The sequence below is a fragment of the Mytilus edulis genome, chromosome 1 (genome assembly GCF_963676685.1).
Source record: "Mytilus edulis chromosome 1, xbMytEdul2.2, whole genome shotgun sequence".
Taxonomy (NCBI): domain Eukaryota; kingdom Metazoa; phylum Mollusca; class Bivalvia; order Mytilida; family Mytilidae; genus Mytilus; species Mytilus edulis.
The window spans coordinates 53,310,885-53,329,358 of NC_092344.1; the positions used below are offsets into that span (position 1 = coordinate 53,310,885).

Sequence of the window (18,474 nt, forward strand, 5' to 3'; positions counted from 1 at the left end):
ATATAAATTTTAAAATAGGCTGCACATTCAGCCTTATGTTTCCACCTTTGAAAAAAAAAATGTAGTGCATTTATGCACTTTCTATTCTATGACTGAATAAATAAATCACTTTCCATTCTATGATATATTTGTTCACCAAACTTCATAGTAAAGTGGCATAGTTTTAACTGTAAAAGGATTCCTATGGAGAATTGCATTGTCTATATTTACAGAATTATAACTATAAAAAACATTTTTCTACTAAATTTTATACGACCGAAAAATGAATTTTTTTTGTCGTATATTTGTATCATGTCGGCGGCGGCGGCGTCAGCGTCGTCCGAAGACGGATGGTTTTCCGGATAATAACTTTAGTATAGGTAAACTGAGCTCAATGAAATTTTTATACAATGTTTATAACCATAAAAGGAAGATTGGGATAGTTTTTGGGGGTTATGGTCCCAAACGTTTAGGAATGAGGGGCACGCAGGGGCCAACACTAGCATTTATCTAGTTTCAGGACAATAAGTTGTGTATAAGTATTTCAATCCGTCTGAAAATATATCACAATGTTAACAACAATAAGAAGAAGGTTTGGATTTATTTTAAGGTTTATGGGACAAACAGTCTGGGAATTAATGGCCAAAAGGGGGCCAAAACCAGGCATTTTGCCTCGATCTTGATATCTTTATCATTAACGGGAAGCTTAATACAAAACATTATGATAAAAGAATTGATTTTTTTATTTCCTGTCGTTAATTATCAATTTTTAGATGGTGACGATCGCTTGTCACCATCTTATGGTGTTCAAATATCTCAACTTGTACGATTTGCTCGTGTCTGTAACAACGTATTAGATTTTAGCGACAAAAATTGATGTATTACTGAAAAATTATTACACCAGGGTTTTCGATATCACAAACTAGTCAAAACATTTACTAAATTTTATCAATAGTATAAGGAAATAATTCGTAAATATAACTCAACATTCAGCCATCTTATACGTTCAGGTATTTCACATCCAATCAATTATGGTAATATTCTTTACAAAGCACAAAAATGTCAGTATTCACCTCAAAAGCTTACAAAACCTTTAAACAGATTTATTAAGAAGGGATATAGTTACGATACTGTTGTCAGGTCATTAAATTTTGCATATTTTGGCTTTAATATTGATTCACTTATAGGGTCTTTGCATCGGAACTAAGCACATTTATTTAAAAAAAAAAACAGTTGTTGGCATGACACGGGTTATGTTCTTCTCATATATTTTATGATAGTATGATACTAAACCCCTAACGGTAGGGATTGTGCCTGATATTCATATGATGAAGACATAATCTTTCGATCAGTTTAATTGAGGTCTGGAGCTGGCATGTCAGTTAACTGCAAGTAGTCTATTGTTATTTATGTATTATTTTCATTTTGTTTATTTTCTTATGTTACATCTTCTGGCCTCGGACTCGGACTTCTTTTGAACTGAATTTTAATGTGCGTATTGTTATGCGTTTACTTTTCTACATTGGCTAGATGTATAGGGGAAGGGTTGAGATCTCATAAACATTTTTAATCCCGCCGCAATTTTGCGCCTGTCCCAAGTCAGGAGCCTCTGGCCTTTGTAAGTCTTGTAATATTTTTAATTTTAGTTCTTATGTATAATTCGGAGTTTAGTATGACGTCCATTATCACATAACTAGTATACATATTTTAAGGGGCCAGCTGAAGGACGCCTCCGGGTGCGTGAGTTTCTCGCTTCATTGAAGACCCAATGGTGGCCTTCGGCTGTTGTCTGCTCTATGGTCGGATTGTTGTCGCTTTGACACATTCCCCATTTCCTTTCTCAATTTTTTTTTCTGGTTTTAGGACAATAACTTGTGTGTAAATAAACTTAACATAGATACCAGTATTAAAATTTTATATTACGCCAGACGCGCGTTTAGTCTACAAAAAGTTTGCCAAATACAGCAAAGTTAATCTATTCCTGAGGATGAAAAGCCTTAGTTTTTCACAAATTCAAAGTTTTGTTAACAGTTAATTTATAATTATGAACATATCAATGATAACTCAAGTCAAAACACAAATGCTGACTACTGGGCTGCTGATACCCTCGAGGAAATGAATCTCCACCAGCAGTGGCATCAACCCAGTGGTTGTAAATAAACTCAACATAGATACCAGGATTAAAATTTTATATTACGCCAGACGCACGTTTTTTCTACAAAAATTCCTAAAAAGTTTGCCAAATACAGCAAAGTTTATCTATTCCTGAGGATGAAAAGCCTTAGTTTTTCAAAAATTCAAAGTTTTGTTAACAGTTAATTTATATTTATGAACATATCAATGATAACTGAAGTCAACACACAAGTGCTGACTACTGGGCTGGTGATACCCTCGGGAAAATAAATCTCCACCAGCAGTGGCATCGACCCAGTGGTTGTAAATAAACTCAACATTGATACCAGGATTAAAATTTTATATTACGCCAGACGCGCGTTTCATCTTCAAAAAACAGTTAATTTATAATTATGAATATACCAATGATAACTCAAGTCAAAACACAAGTGCTGACTACTGGGCTGGTGATACTCTCGGGGAAGTAAATCTCCACCAGCAGTGGCATCGACCCAGTGGTTGTAAATAAACTCAACATAGATACCAGGATTAACATTTTATATTACGCCAGACGTGCGTTTTGTCTACAAAAATTCCTAAAAAGTTTGCCAAATACAGCAAAGTTAATCTATTCCTTAGGATGAAAAACCTTAAGCCCCAGTCCTACTAGACCACGATCGCATCACGCTGACCACGATCTAAAATAAATTCAGATCGTGGTGAGGTCGCGGTATGAGCGGCATGAAAATGTAAATTTCCGTTGCTTTCACAATGCTACTACGTGCTCAATACGCTTCTGCAACGATTCCGCTACGATCATACCACGTTCTCACCGCGCTTATTCTGCGACCTCACTACGCTTGTCAAGATCTTTCTACGCTCATCACGTTCTCACTACGACCATACCACTAGTTATCCAATTGCAACACGATCTTACCACGCTTCTACTGCGATTATAGCACGTTCTTACCACGATTATACTACGTTCATACCGCGATCTTACTACGTTCTCAGCAAAAACGTCAACATATTGTTCCATATCAATACAGTTCCATTCCTTCTATTTCTGATTAATACGTAGATTTAGCGGAAACAATACTGTCATGTCACCAAAATCTACTTGAACACATGGGCGTGGTGCTCGGGGTTGATGTAGAGGCAGAGGGAGCTCTGATTGTAACGAATCCGGATCAAGCAAAGATGTCGGACCGACCAATCCAACCTAAATTACAACCTTTCGCTTGTCCTTAAAGCTCAAATGACGATATTTTAACTAAGTTCACTAAGTGAACGCTAGCCGAGATGACACAGATGTGTCAACAGATATAGGAAGATGTGGTATGAGTGCCAATGAGACAACTCTCCATCCAAGTAACGATTTGTAAAAGTAAACCATTACAGGCCAATGTATGGCCTTCATCACGGAGCCTTGGCTCACACCGAACAGCAATCTGTAAAGGGCCCCAAAACTTACTAGTGTTAAACCGTTCAAACGGGAAAACAACGGTCTAATCTATTTAAAAACGAGAAGCATTTTTGAGCAGTTAGAGAAAATGATACATATCATGGACAAGAAGTATTAATTACATACAAACAAACTAAACCTGGAGAGATTTAGTATATTTTGTGTGAAAATGACACTGATAAGAACGATGGTCGTTGTATGAACGTAGTCAGGTCGTAAAAAGAGCGTGATGAGGACGGGAAGGGCGTGCTAGAATCGTACTATGGTCTTGAACAGCGAGGTGTTAACGTGGTATAGTCGTAGTGGGAGCGTAGTTGGGTTGCGGTGAGAACGTGATGGTCGTAGTGAGGTCGTGATAACGTCGCTGTGAGATCGTAGCGCAATCTCTCCGAATAGAATCACGCTCTTGCTGCGATGGCACAGGGACCTTTGCGATCTTACTACGACCTTACTGCGCTCTTACTACGCTTCTTTTGCGACCTTATTTCGCCACGACCGCACCACGATTGTTTTGAACATGTTCAAAGCTGGCCACGCTCATCACGATCTTGAAGACCTCACCACGACCGTGATACGACCTTACTGCGATCTACACGATAGTACTACGATCATCAAAATTTGCATTTTTTTCACAGATCGTAGTGCGATCGTGGCCTAGTGGGACTGCGGTATTACTTTATCAAAAATTCAAAGTTTTGTTAACAGTTAATTCATAATTATGATACATATCAATGATAACTCAAGTCAAAACACAAGTGCTGACTACTGGGCTGGTGATACCCTCGGGGAAATAAATCTCCACCAGCAGTGGCATCGACCCAGTGGTTGTAAATAAACTCCACATAGATACCAGGATTAAAATTTTATATTACGCCAGACGCGCGTTTCGTCTACAAAAAGACTCATCCGTGACGCTCGAATCAAAAAATATTTAAAAGACCAAATAAAGTACGAAGTTGGAGAGCATTGAGGACCAAAAATTACTAAAAAGCTTGCCAAATACAGCAAAGTTAATCTATTCCTGAGCAGGAAAAGCCTTAGTTTTTCAAAAATTCAAAGTTTTGTGTTACTGTATGGATCTCTCTGACATTGTACAACATGGTTCCATATAACAAAGGGAAGACTTGGATTGATTATGTGGGTTAAGGTCCCAAAGGTTTAGGAATTAGAGGCAAAAAAAGGGGGTCCAAATAAGCATGTTTGTAGTTCTCAGTCTGTAAGTTGTGTATAAGTATTTCAATTGCTCTGTAATTGTACCACAATGTTTAATGTTTAATATTTTCTTCAAATATTTTTTTTAAGGGTTTATATTCAACAGCATAGTGTATTGCTCAAAAGCAACGAAAAATTATACCACATTCATTATATGTTATGTCTATGAGTAGTTATTATTGCAAACTCCATTTTTGGAATAAGGGAGGTGAAAAAATGGGGGGGAGGGAGAGGGTAAATAAGAAATTAAAAGGAATATTTCTTCAAATGCTTTGTTTAGGGAATTAATATTCCAAAGGCAAAGTGTATTAGGAAAAAATAATTTTAAGTTCATTAGACCACTTTCATTCTGTGTCAGAAACCTATGCTGTGTCAACTATTTAATCACAATCCAAATTCAGAGCTGTATCAAGCTTGAAAAGAGGGACGAAAGATACCAAAGGGACAGTCAAACTCATAAATCTAAAACAAACTGACAACGCCATGGCTAAAAATGAAAAAGACAAACAGAAAAAACAATAGTACACATGACACAACATAGACAACTAAAGAATAAACAACACGAACCCCACCAAAAACTAGGGTTGATATCAGGTGCTCCGGAAGGATAAGCAGATCCTGCTCCACATGTGGCACCCGTCGTGTTGCTTATGTGATTACAAATCCGGTAAATAGTCTAATTCGGTAGGTCACATTCATGAAAGGGAAGGGGATTGTAGTTGCGACGTAAGGAACATATCCGATATCATTTGTGAAACGGTTATTCCATAACGGTCAACCAACTCGTGATGGCGTCCGTAAAATTTACGAAGGGATGATTTCAACTTCACCATTTGGAACTCTTGGTTTAATAGCTTCCTTGTGAGCAGTAACCCTCTATCAAGAAAATCATGATAGGAAATGCAAGCACGGGAATATCGTATCAATAGACCAGTTTCGAGTTCATCCGTCACCGGAAAAAACTTGTCAATTATACGCGCCTTTATCACCGTCATTTTTGCGTTTAGGGGCGTCGTCACTTCCTTCCAATGTTGAGCGAGTGGTTGGAAAACTATAATTCTATATTGTACGAATTATTCGGCAAATTGAATTCTCAAAATTGACAATCAACACTGCTGTCATTAGGGAATTGTCAGTAAGTACCTACAGAGCAACCGTTATTTCTAGGTTATCCTGCACAAAGACGATCACTCAGACGCTTGATGAACGTAAATAGTGCAGGGATACAGGCGAGCCCCTCTATCTGGTAAGTGACGTCATAAAGGCGTGCATAATTGACGAGTTTTTGCCGGTGACGGATGAACTCGAAAGTGGTCTATTGGGAGATATATACCCCGTATGCAGGTGCTGCTGGAATGTTGCTACTTAGAAATGGAAAGTTCACAATTGGAAAGCTGAAATCATCTCTTTTGTCGTAAAGTTTTGTTTTCAACTTGAATGTTGTGTCCATACTTGCCCCAACTGTCCAGTATTCTACCTCTGTGGTCGTATAAAGCTGCGCCCTGCGGAGCATCTGGTTAAGTATTTTTCAAACCTTAAAATGTTTTTGCATCATTGAATGCTATGCTGTCTTCGTCAGTCTCAGCTTCGTCCAAAGACACGTTTGGTGTTTGGACAACAACGTTAATTAAAGTGAATGGATCTCTATGAAATTGTACCAGAAGGTTCAATAACTTAAAAGGAAGGTTGTGATTAATATTATGGGTAATGGTACTAACAGTTTAGGAAAAAGGGGCAAAAAAGGAGCCAAAAACAAGCTTTTTTGTTGTTTCTGGGCAATAACTATGTGTAAGTGTATGGATCTCTCTAAAATTGTACCACAAGGTTTCATTTCACATTTCAAGGGAATATTTGGATTGAGTTTTGAGGTAAATGCACAGAATTAAAAGGCCGAAAACAAGGATTTTTCTAGTTCCCAGACAATAACTCGTGTTTAAGTGTATGGATCTCTCTAGAATTGTACTGCAAGGTACCATAACACAAAGGGACGACCGAGATGAGTTTTGGGTTAATTACTCCAAGGATTTTTCACTTTTTTCGGCAGCTATATATTTTATAAGGTGGAAGACCAGGATGCTTCATACTTTGTTTAAAGATGGCTTATGTTACGAAGTTTCTTTCTGGTACATGTGCATAGTCCTTGACCTCATTTTCACGGTTTCAGTGACGACATCGGAAAAATAATAAAGATTTTTTGTAATGTAAATTTCTCTCTTATGAGTACAAGGATAAATATATTTGGTATGTGCTGCCCTGCAAGGTCGTCATGCCCGCCAGACAGTAGGCAATAGATCTAGATAAAGGCAACAGTAGTATACCGCTGTACAAAACTCGTAACATATTTGGTGTATGGAAAGATTGTAAGGTGTATATGTCCACTTGGCATGTGTCATCTGACCTTGACCTCATTTAATAGTTCAGTGGTTATAGTTAATTGTTTATGTTTTGGTCGTTTTTTCTAATACTATATGCAATAGGTCAACTATATTTGATGTATGGAAATATTTTATGATGTTCATGTCAGTCTTGCAGATTTTATTTGAAGTTGACCTCATTTTCATCTTTCATTGTCCATGCAGTGTTAATTTTTTTGTGTTTTGGTTTGTTTTTAGCTCACTGTTCCGAAGGGATGGTGAGCTTTAGCCATCACTTGGCGTCTGTTGTAGTCCATCATCGTCGATGTCGTCCGTTGTCATCCGTCTGGTGTAAACGATTTCAAACATCTTCTTCTCTGAAACAACTGAACCAATTCCAACAAAACTTAAGCTGAATGATCCTTAGGGTATCTAGAATAAAGTTTGTGTTTTATTTTCTGTTTCTTCAAAAAAACATGGCCGTCATGGCTAAAAATAGAACATTAGGGTAAAATGCAGTTTTTGGTTTATATTTCAACCAGATGTTCCGCAGGGCTCAGCTTTATAAGACCACAGAGGTCGAACCCTGAACAGTTGGTGCAAATATGGACACCACATTCAAGCTTGAATTTTTCGCTACATTGAAGACCTGTTGGTGATCTTCTGCTGTTGGTTTTTTTTTCTATGGTCGGGTTGTTGTCTCTTTGGCACATTCCCCATTTCCATTCTCCATTTTATTGATATAGCTCTGAGTTTTTTCACCCCACCCCTTTCCCTTATTTCAAAAATAATCTCAATTCAAATTTCTAATGGAGTTTGAAACAATAACTACTCATTTGAATTCATCATAAAATATTAAAATATAAAATAACATACAGTCCTGGTTAAAATTAATATTAACTAATTGTTACTTTCTAAAAACAAATACAGCTTGTGATCTCAAGACAATAATAATTTCTTAATTATTATATGTATTTAAATCACAGTATTTATGTTTCTAGAAACAGTTCAAAAATTTCATACTAGAACTAGCAAACAAATAGCAAAGAGTACCAATATAAAGAAACAAAGCTAAAGTAATTGTCCATTAACCAGGAAACCCTTGTTTTCCACCTTTTTTGACCCTAACTCCTAAACAGATTAAGTCATAACTTCACAACTCTATTTCTAACCATCTTTTTGAGGTATAGAAACTTGTGATATAATTTCAGGCAATTCTATACACTGTTCCACAAGTTATTGTCTGGACACTAGAAAAATGCTTATTTAGGCTCCTTTTATACCCCATATTCCTAGACCCAAGTGACCATAACCCCCAAAATCAATCCAAATCTTCCTTTTCAAACTTTGTCTTTAAATTTCAAAGATTTATGTTTACTTGTACTTAATTTATTGGAAAATTTACAATTATGCTAAAATTATTGGCAAAGGAGTAGGTTCAGTAAGACCCCTTTTTGGCCTCAAAATATAACAGTTTTACAAAATTGTGAAAATGTAATATTTCAGCTATTTATTGTAATGTGGAATGCTTCTGCTACACAAATATGGGCTGTTTTTGACAATACAATGCACATATATCGGGTACTAACATCACTGAGTCATGCTAAATTACTGAAATCTTCACAATTTTAGCATTTTAGTTAAATTTTAGACGGTTTCCGTCTTAAATGAAAGTGGCCGCATTCGTGTTCATTCATAATATTGAAATGTAAGTCGTATTTAATGATAATACATAACATATATAAAGGTTGAGGATGAACACGGATGCGGCCACTTTCATATTTGACAAAAAAAACATCTGAAAAGTGACGATTTTTTGCATATTTTATAGATTTTTCATATTTAAGCTTGAATCGGAGCGTTTTTAATGACTTAATCAGTTAAAATCTTTCATATAAACTAATTGAATCAATTGAAATAGACACTTAAGTGTTTAAAAAGTGTCCAAAATATTTCGTTAGATGAACCTGAAATTTGAGGCCAAAATCGGCCCTTACCGGACTTACTCCTTTCCAATTATACTTAAGTAATTGGCAAATTTCCAATGGAGTTTATTAATACTGAAGTTATATATATTGGCAAATTTCAAATACACATATTTTAAAGCAGTGTGAAGTAGTTCAAACATTACTTTTGGATTACCTCCCGTACACTGCTTTCAAATTGTCTTAACTGTCCTTTTACCAGGAAAAAAACCTTGTTTTTTCCCTTTTTTGGCCCTAATTCATAAACGATTTGAGCCATAAGCCCCCAAAGTCAATCCTAATCATCCCTTAGTAGTATGGAATCTTGTGGTATAATTTCAGAAAGATTCATACACTTTTACAAAAGTTATTGTCTTGAAACTACAACAATGCTTGTTTTTGATCCCTTTTTTGCCCTTTATTACTAGACTGTTTGCCCCATAACCCTTAAAATAAATCTCAACCTTCTACTTATGGTATTAAACTTGGTGGTACAATTTCAGAGCAATTGAAATACTTATACACAACTTATATTGTCCAGAAACTATAAAAATGCTTTTTAGGCCCATTTGGGCCTATGATTCCTAAACCTTAGGACCATAACCCCCAAAATCAATCCCAAGCTTCTTTTTGTGGTTGTAAACATTGTGTTAAAATTTATTAATTTCTATTTACTAAAGTTATTATCCGGAAACCATCCGTCTTCGGACGACGCTGACGACGACAACGTGATACCAATATACGGGTCGTTTAAAAACCAAAGCAGTTAGAGCAAATTTGACATGTGGTAAAAGTGTTCATATGGTACAGTTCTATCAGCCCTGAAATTTTCAGATGAATCTAATAACCCATTGTTGGGTTACTGCCACTAAATTGGTAATTTTAAGGAAATTTTGCAGTTTTTGGTTATTATCTTGAATAGTATTAATGTTAAAGATAAGCTGTAAACAGCAAATATGTTCAGCAAAATAAGATCTACAAATAAGTTCATATGACCAAAATTGTCAATTGATTCCTTAAAGAGTTATTGCCCTTTAAGGACAATTTTACACAATTTGTTTATCATGTTTTTTAACTTTAGAAAATCTTCTCCTCTAAAACTACTAAACCAATTCCAACCAAAATTTAAGCTGAATGATACATTAAACAAAACAAAAACTACGATGAAATTTGACACTTAAACTCTTAAACGAAAGATAAATGCCAAAAAATCAAGGTGAGCGATTCAGGTTCTTGAGAGCCTCTTGTTCATAAACTATAAGCAAAAGGTCCAATATATTTGTCGTATGGAAAATTGTAAGCTGTACATGTCTGCTTGGCATGGTTCATCTGACCTTGACCTCATTTTCGTGGTTTATTGGTCAATGTTTAGTTTTTTTGGTTTAGTCTGTTTCTTTGAAACTACATTGTATAAGCAATAGGTCAACTAGAGCCATGTCGTAGTAGTTAGTGCATTGGACTACTAACACAGAGTTTCCTGGTTCGATTCCTGTTCCGGGATGAAAATTTCAGGGACTGAATTTTCGGATCTCCCTTGACACCATTTGGTCTTGCGGAAACGATGATAGTCCGTTGTAAGGGGACGATACATGGCTGACCCGTGTTAAGAAAGAGCCATATCTCTTTGCACGTTAAAACACCCTTGTAGATTTTGAAAAAGAGCAGGCTTATGCCGCTACAAGGCAGCACTCGCACCTGCAAAGTGGAAAGGGATGAATATATGTTGCAAAAATTGTTTCCTAATCCACTATATAACAAATATATTTAAACTAAACTAACTGTTTTAATGTATTGAATGTTTGTAAGGTGTACATGCATTTTTTGTTTGGTTAATTTGACCTTTACCTCATTTTCTTGGATCATGTTTTGTTTGTGTGATAGTTGTAGAGAAGCTTTATATTTACGACTATCAACATAATATAAATGATTAGTACAAATGGCGAACACATTTCAGCTTGTGCACTCTTGTAATAATACCAAATGCTGGGAATGGACGATACTCACAATAATAAGAACTGGCATTCTGATATCTGATACATATAAGTGTATTTATATTTACCTGAAATCACAATTATAAATCTCCATCCTTCAAAAATTACAATAATAAATGTATGCAATAATTTCTGAATTAACAGTACCCCATTAAAAGATATTTTATCTTTCAGGCAAACTGGGGATTTAATGAAGGGAATTTCTTCAACATTAGTTGGATGGTAAAAACATTAGAAGAAATGAGAACTGTGGTAAGTTTAACTTCTGCTTTTGTCGCCAAAACAATAAAATTAGGCTTCATTTAAATTTTCAGTATAGTTGATTATGTAACATGGCTATCTATTAGATTTACAGCAGTATATACTTGAAAAAATAAATTGAATATTTTCCAACAATGCTATCTTTAAAAACATTTCAGATTTAAAGAGACGTTATCTAGTTATAACTGATAAGTTATTAAGTCCGGAATTTCTTTAATACAAATTATTTAAAACCATTACTAATTTCTTTCATATACTTCAAAATTTCCAAAAAAAAAAAAAAAAAGGAATCCTGCATATAAGACTTAATAAACAAAATATTGATTGTGATTTTGATATATCAAAAAAACATCTACATCCTACGATATTTATATTGTTGCATTGCACTATGGATTTATACAAGCGCAAAAAAATTTGGAATCGTATAATGGTATGAAGTTGTCGTTGTTGCGTCGTCAGAAGACACATTTGGTGTCCGGACAATAACTTTAGTTAAAATAAATGGATCTGTATGAAATTTAATAAGAAGGTTCAATACCACAAAAGGAAGTTTGGGATTGATTTTGGGGATGCTAGTCCTAACCGTTTTGGAATAAAGGGCCCGAGACAAGCATTTTTCTACTTTCAGGATATTAACTTGTGTATCAGTATTTCAATTGCTCTGAAATTGTACCACAATGTTTAATACCACAAGTCAAGGGTTTGGATTCATTTTGGGGGGTTATGGTGCCAACAGTTTTGGTCTTAAGGGCCAAAAAGGGGCCAAAAACTAGCATTTTTGTAGCTTCTGCACAACAACTTGTGTGTCAATGTATGGATCTATCTTACATTGAAGCAAAAAGGTTCCATATCACAAAAGGAAGGTTTGGATATAGTTATGGGTAATTGCTCATTTCATGTGGGAATAAGGGACCAAAAAAAGGCTGAAAACAAGCATTTTTCTGTTTCCAGACAAAACTTGTGTTTAAGAATATGGATCTCTCTAAAATAGTTCTACAATGTTCCATACTACAAAGGAAAGGCTTGGACTGTGTGTGGGGTAATTGCTTTAAGGGAGGATTTAAAAAAAAGTTTTGGAGGTTCCAAATTTTGTAAGGGGTTCAAAACTTTTCAAATTTTAAAGAAGAAGATAGAATCTTAAATTGCACATTATTGTGCAATAGATTTGTAAGATTTTGACAGTCATTTTGTGTCAGTACCTATACTATATCAAAAGTTTGATCACAATCCAAATTCAGACAGAATCAAGCTTGAAAATTTTGTCCAAATTTGCCACAACTGTTCAGGGTGCAACCTCTGCTGACTTTTATTGATGTCTTGATAAAAAAAAATGATGTATTTGTTGTTATTTGCTTTTCGTATGCTAGTAATCTTGCATCAGTATATGGTATCTATCGGGTTTTTTTATACGATCGCAAAAGAAAATTATGATGTTGTCGTCTGAAGACACATTGGTTTCCGGACTATAACTTTAGTTTAAATGAATGGATCTCTTTGAAAATTTATAAGAAGGCTTAATATCACTAAGGAAAGTTGGGAATGATTTTGAGGATAAATGTCTCAACCGTTTAGGTTTTTTTTCATTTTTGTCTATAATGTTTTTAAAATTAATAGATATTCTGAAAATGACCAACAAGACATGCTGACTATGCGGTATGGGCTTTGTTCATTGTTGAAGGCCGTATGGTGACCTATAGTTGTTAATTTCTGTGTCATTTTGGTCTCTTGTGGACAGTTGACTCATTGGCACTCATACCACATCTTCTATTTTATATGATCTGCAAATGAGTTAACGTATCGGATATCATCAAACAACTCCTTATTGGAGTGATTGCCCTCTAAAGACGTTTTTTTCTAACTTCTGGTGTTTTTGCCTCACATCCTAAAAAACAATATTAAATAGAAAGAAACTTTCAACAGCAAAAATATAAAAATTTATCAGCAAGGCAGGAATTGCAAATACGTCAAACATATCGATAAATTAGTCAACTTCTTATTAAAGTTATTGCCTTTTAAGGCCACACCAATTTAATTTCTTGTTCTACGGATTTTTGGACTCAAAAATTTGGGGCGAGCGAGCGATTTGAAAATTTTAATAAAAAAATATTTAATTTGCAAATTTTTGAGGCGAAGCTTGAAAAGTTAAGGCGAGCGACTATATTTTTTTTTTGTAAACATAAAATAGTAGGTTTTGACAATAATTAAACTTGATTTATAACTTGTACTTTGACATTTCTTTAATTTCTGAAGTATTTTTTCCCTATACACCAAGAAATAATTAAATCTGGTCTATGTATGTGTGACTGACAATGAGACAATTCTCCATCCAAGTCATAATCAGTTTGGGGGCGGGCAACCCCTTAATGTTATAAATATCCCTTTTACATGTTTTATGAGGGATCAATATAAGTTATACTATATTTGTTTGTACAAAAGGGCTCATATTTTCTCAAAGAACTATATATCTATCTAGTATTAAATGGTCAAAGCATGTCCAAGAATTTTGTAATATTCCTGGACTAAATAACCATGTTAAATTAACACATTTACTTTAACAGTTTAATATTATTCAAAATAAGTGGACCCCTCTTTTAGAAAAAGTTTAAAATATGATGTAACTCTCCTCTTTTTGAGTACAAAATTCTAAGTTTTCAAAGGTTTTGTATAGAAGAACTATACAAATCCTTGGTATTTCTATTTTCTTTTCTACATCAGTAAAATGACCCCTTGTCTGAGGGAGGGTTGTTCTCAACCTGACAATAACAAACACAGGTCAAAGTACGGCCTTTTACACAGGGCTTTGATACAGACCAAACAGCAAGCTATAAAGGATCCCAAAATTATTAGCGTACACAATTCGAACAGGCAAACCAACGATCTAATTTATATATCCAAACGGGAAAAATTATACCAATGAACATCAACAAACGGTAACTGCTGAACGACAGGTAGATAGTTTTGTTTTGCCAGCATAATATAATTGCAGTTGAAGGCAAATCCTTCAGAAGTTCTTTGTACTTTATTCTGACAACGAGCATTTTTTAATAGGGAACATAAGTAAGGGGGAAAGAAACCAATGTTGATATCTTTTTATAATATTTACAAAAAAAAACGGTGCGGGAAATAGACATGATTACATTTCCGGATGCGGGAAGCGGGAAGCGGGAATAAAAAAAAATAAAAAAATTCTGTTTTGAAAAAAATAGGTGCGGGCGGGTCCGTCGAATAAGGAATCAAATTGGTGTGGCCTAATGATGATTTTTCACGTTTTTGCAGAATTTTTTAATAGGACAAATCATCATTCAAAATCTTCAGTAGACTTGTTTTCTGGAGTTACTGCCCTTAAACCATCTTTTTTAACATATTTCGCATTTTTAGCCTGTCATCTCAAAAACTACAACATATCGACACTTTTAAAAGGGAATAATTATCAGCAGGATAATTTCTTCAATTATGTTAACATGACTGAATTGATCAAAATAATAGTCAAATTCATCGGAGGGGGGCATTTAGTTTAACCCATGTCCGTCTATATGTACGTCTGCATGTCCCAAAATTGGTTTCCGTTCTCTAACTTGAGTTGGCCTCAACCACATGTTATTAAAGAGGCCCCTCATGGGGGGGTCCTAGTAATCACATAATCACCATTTTTTTGCCAATATAATCACATAATCATTAAATATTTGCTTATCTTTAGTAATCAAATAATCATAAACTAAAAATACAGTCCTAGGTAATCAAATAATCATGAAATATTTGGCTTAATAATCAAATAATCATTAAAAAAACGGCCAAGTAATCACATAATCAAAAAACCCATGAGGGCCCTCATTAAACTGATACACAACGCTTATTACAACAAAACACACATCAAGTTTGAATTTTGGTGACGTCACATTAACGGTTCTAGAGTTGTTTCCCTTTATAAATGGAAAAATTGCATTTTTTTTAGTTTCCGTTCTCTAACTTAAGTTCGCCTCAACCAAACTTCTACACAATGCTTATTTCCACAAATTACAATTCAGATTTGAATTTTGGTTGTGTCAATTTGACCATTATCGAGTTATGTCCCTTAATAAATTGAAAAATTGCAAAAATTTTAGTGTCCGTTCTGTAACTTAAGCTTGCCCCAACCAAACATTATGAAACCTATTAGAAGTACACATTTGGGTAGCGTCACTTATATCGTTCTGAGACTTATACACAATACTTATTTATTTATTACCAGGTAAATGTCTTATTTTCATATTTTTCATGTCTTTGACTACATTTATTTTGGTTCACAAACCTATGCTCTCTCAAATATTCAATCACAATACAAATTCAGAGCTGTTATATTAAGCTTAAATGTTGTGTCCATACTTGCTCAACTGTACAGTGTTTGACCTCTGCAGGTAAATCCGGATTTCTGTCTTGAAAGATTTAACTTAACAAATACTATGTGTTATGTAATTTGTCATTGATATATTTTATTAATTTTATACTGATTCAGGTTTTCATTCTTTTATCTTATTTTTTTGTAGGAACTATTTGTGGAAAAGACCATTGACATAATGATGAAAATGATTAGACCTCCCAGAACAGATGTTTTATCACCCAGTGAAGCTGTATTGCTATACTCTATATTCTCAGTCTTACAGACATTACTTGAATATAGTCCGAAAATAGCCAATTATATCAAATCTCATTATCATGAAGAATTTAAGTAAGTTTATTCATAATTATTACACCTACAGGCTACTCTTAATATAGATAGCATACTGGAATGCCCTTTCTCATCTATCTGTTTATCTCATTTACCCATATTTGTTATGCAGTCATCTAGACTTTTTATATCTATTTTATCTGAAATTTTGGTCTGACTGTTTTAATCACATTTTATTAAAATTAATTTAACATGGTGTTTGATCTTAAAGTGTTTGACTTATACATGTCATGGTTCAACCTCTGCGGTTGTATAAATCTGCGCCCTGCGGAGTATCTTGTTCAAGGATAATTTGACTAAGGATTCTAGTGAAAATTGTTGTTTCCCCAATGACAATGTGTGGTCATGGGGTATGGGAGCGTAGTACTTACAGACAGGTCATTGGTATTAAAAACAATATTAACGCCTTCTATTTCCATAATTTGTGATGAATGTATTTGAAAAGTAAAACTTTTATGTATTATCTGTGAAATCATTTTTTAAACATCATATAAGGATTCCTTGCGTATCAAATAATTAAGTATCGTGATTTGCACATCATACATGTTCTAATTATTGATTTTGCATACTTTTTCGAAATGAAAAAGTTGTTAAGTAATAATGACTGTATATTTATATTCATGATTAATTTTTCAGATATTTTGTGCAGGCGCCTTCAATAATGAAAAAACTACCATCCAACTATCCACTATGTAACCTGACACTAAGCCTTCTAGATAAAGTGATGAATATGGTGGTTGAGGCTCAAACAACATCATCGTTTCCTAAATCACCAAGATAGTGTTCAACATAAAAAATTTGATTAAGATTGACAATTTTTTATTGTCTCGCCTTGACAGAGTCAAAAAGCGAGACATAGGTATGCTGTTACCGGCGACGGCAGCGTCAACAATGTATTAGTTTGTGATTATGTCTAGTTTATGGTGAACCACAAGTGGTAGGTCAATCATATTTGGTATGCAGTTTTATAAGCATTGGCACATCTCATTTCCATGGAAAATATTTGGCCCTGCCCCTTCAGACTATTGACTTCGAAACGTTTGCTTATTTTACATGTATTAGTTTGTGATTAGGTCAGTTTTTGGGGAACCACGTGTGGTAGGTCAATGATATTTGGTATGCAGTTGTATAAGCATTGGCATATCTCATTTCCATCGAGATAATTTGGCTCCGCCCCCTTAGTCATGGTCTATTGACTGATTTTTTTCAAAATTATCATGTATTATTTTGTGATTAGGTCAGTTCCAGGGGAACCATTAGTGGTAGGCCAATGTTAATTGGTATTCAGTTGTATAAGCATTGGCACATCTCATTTCCATGAAGAATATTTGGCCTCTCCCCTCAGTCACAGTCTAATGACTTTGAAACTTATCTTAGTTAACATGTATTAGTTTGTGATTAGATCAGTTTAAGATTAACTGCTAATGTTAAGTCTATGATATTTGGTATGCATATTTATTGACATTTGCAAGTATCGTTTCCATGGAGATTATATAGCCCCACCCCCTCTTCATGGTTCATTGACTTTGAACCTTTTACATAGTTTACAAGTTTTAAATGTTTGTATTTAAGTTTGGTAACGACTTATAATAAACAAATGGGATTTGGTATGTAGTTGTATTATCATTGGCACATCTCATTTACATGGAGATTGTTGAGCCATGTAACTCAGTCATGTTTCATTGACTTTGAATATTTGCATAACTTGTGTAAGATGTTAAAGTATTGCTATTTTGATTTCAACATTTGCATAATCAAAATTACAAAAAGGCGAGACATATCTCTGTGATAACAGTTTAATATTGGTATAGAAATTATAAAATAGTGAATATCATGAAGTAAAATTTCCAATAGAAGATAAATATTAAGCCCATTGAATTGGTACTTTTATTTATATCTGTATTACACAAGGTAACCACAATCCTGTTTTAATGTTAGAAGAATCAAGGAGGTTATCTAATATAACCTCCTTGGTAGAATTATCTTTTTACACACATTATATCAGTTACCTCATATGTGAATCATCTATTTTGTTAATTTATTTAAGGCTTATTATATGGTTTCATATTGACAATTAAAGAGCAAATGTGATGATATTACGACCTAGTTTTAATCAAAGCATTATGATAAGTTTTCAACTCGTTTGTTGTGGTCATAAGTCGTTTTAGGAGTGATTCCCTTAAGATTCCTACAAGCTTTCAGCTGTCTTTAATTCTAAGATAAAATGCTCCCAACATATTTTGCATTACGATATGTTTAGTTCTACGAAATCAGCATGTCCGTTTTCAGTATTTTTAATGTTTTCCGGTCTGTGCGTATGTTTGTTCTTTCGTCCGTCTTTCCTGCTTCAGGTTAAAGTTTTGGTCAAGGTTAAGTTTTTGATGAAGTTGAAGTCCAATCAATTTGAAAACATATGCATGGATACTGTCTT

The 18,474-nt window shown here is 34.4% G+C and overlaps 1 protein-coding gene across 2 annotated transcripts in view; it reads left to right on the top strand.

Moving 5' to 3' along the window:
• Positions 1–18,142, top strand: part of LOC139484888 (uncharacterized protein C12orf56-like) — a 166,363-nt gene extending 148,221 nt beyond the window's left edge. For both annotated transcript variants that reach the window (XM_071268921.1, XM_071268930.1), the window contains exons 11-13: positions 11,252–11,329; positions 15,862–16,043; positions 16,680–18,142. In XM_071268921.1, coding sequence (XP_071125022.1) covers positions 11,252–11,329; positions 15,862–16,043; positions 16,680–16,824 — 405 coding nt within the window. In that variant the 3' untranslated portion in view covers positions 16,825–18,142. The remainder of the gene's footprint in view (positions 1–11,251; positions 11,330–15,861; positions 16,044–16,679) is intronic.
• The last annotated feature ends 332 nt before the right edge of the window (positions 18,143–18,474 follow it).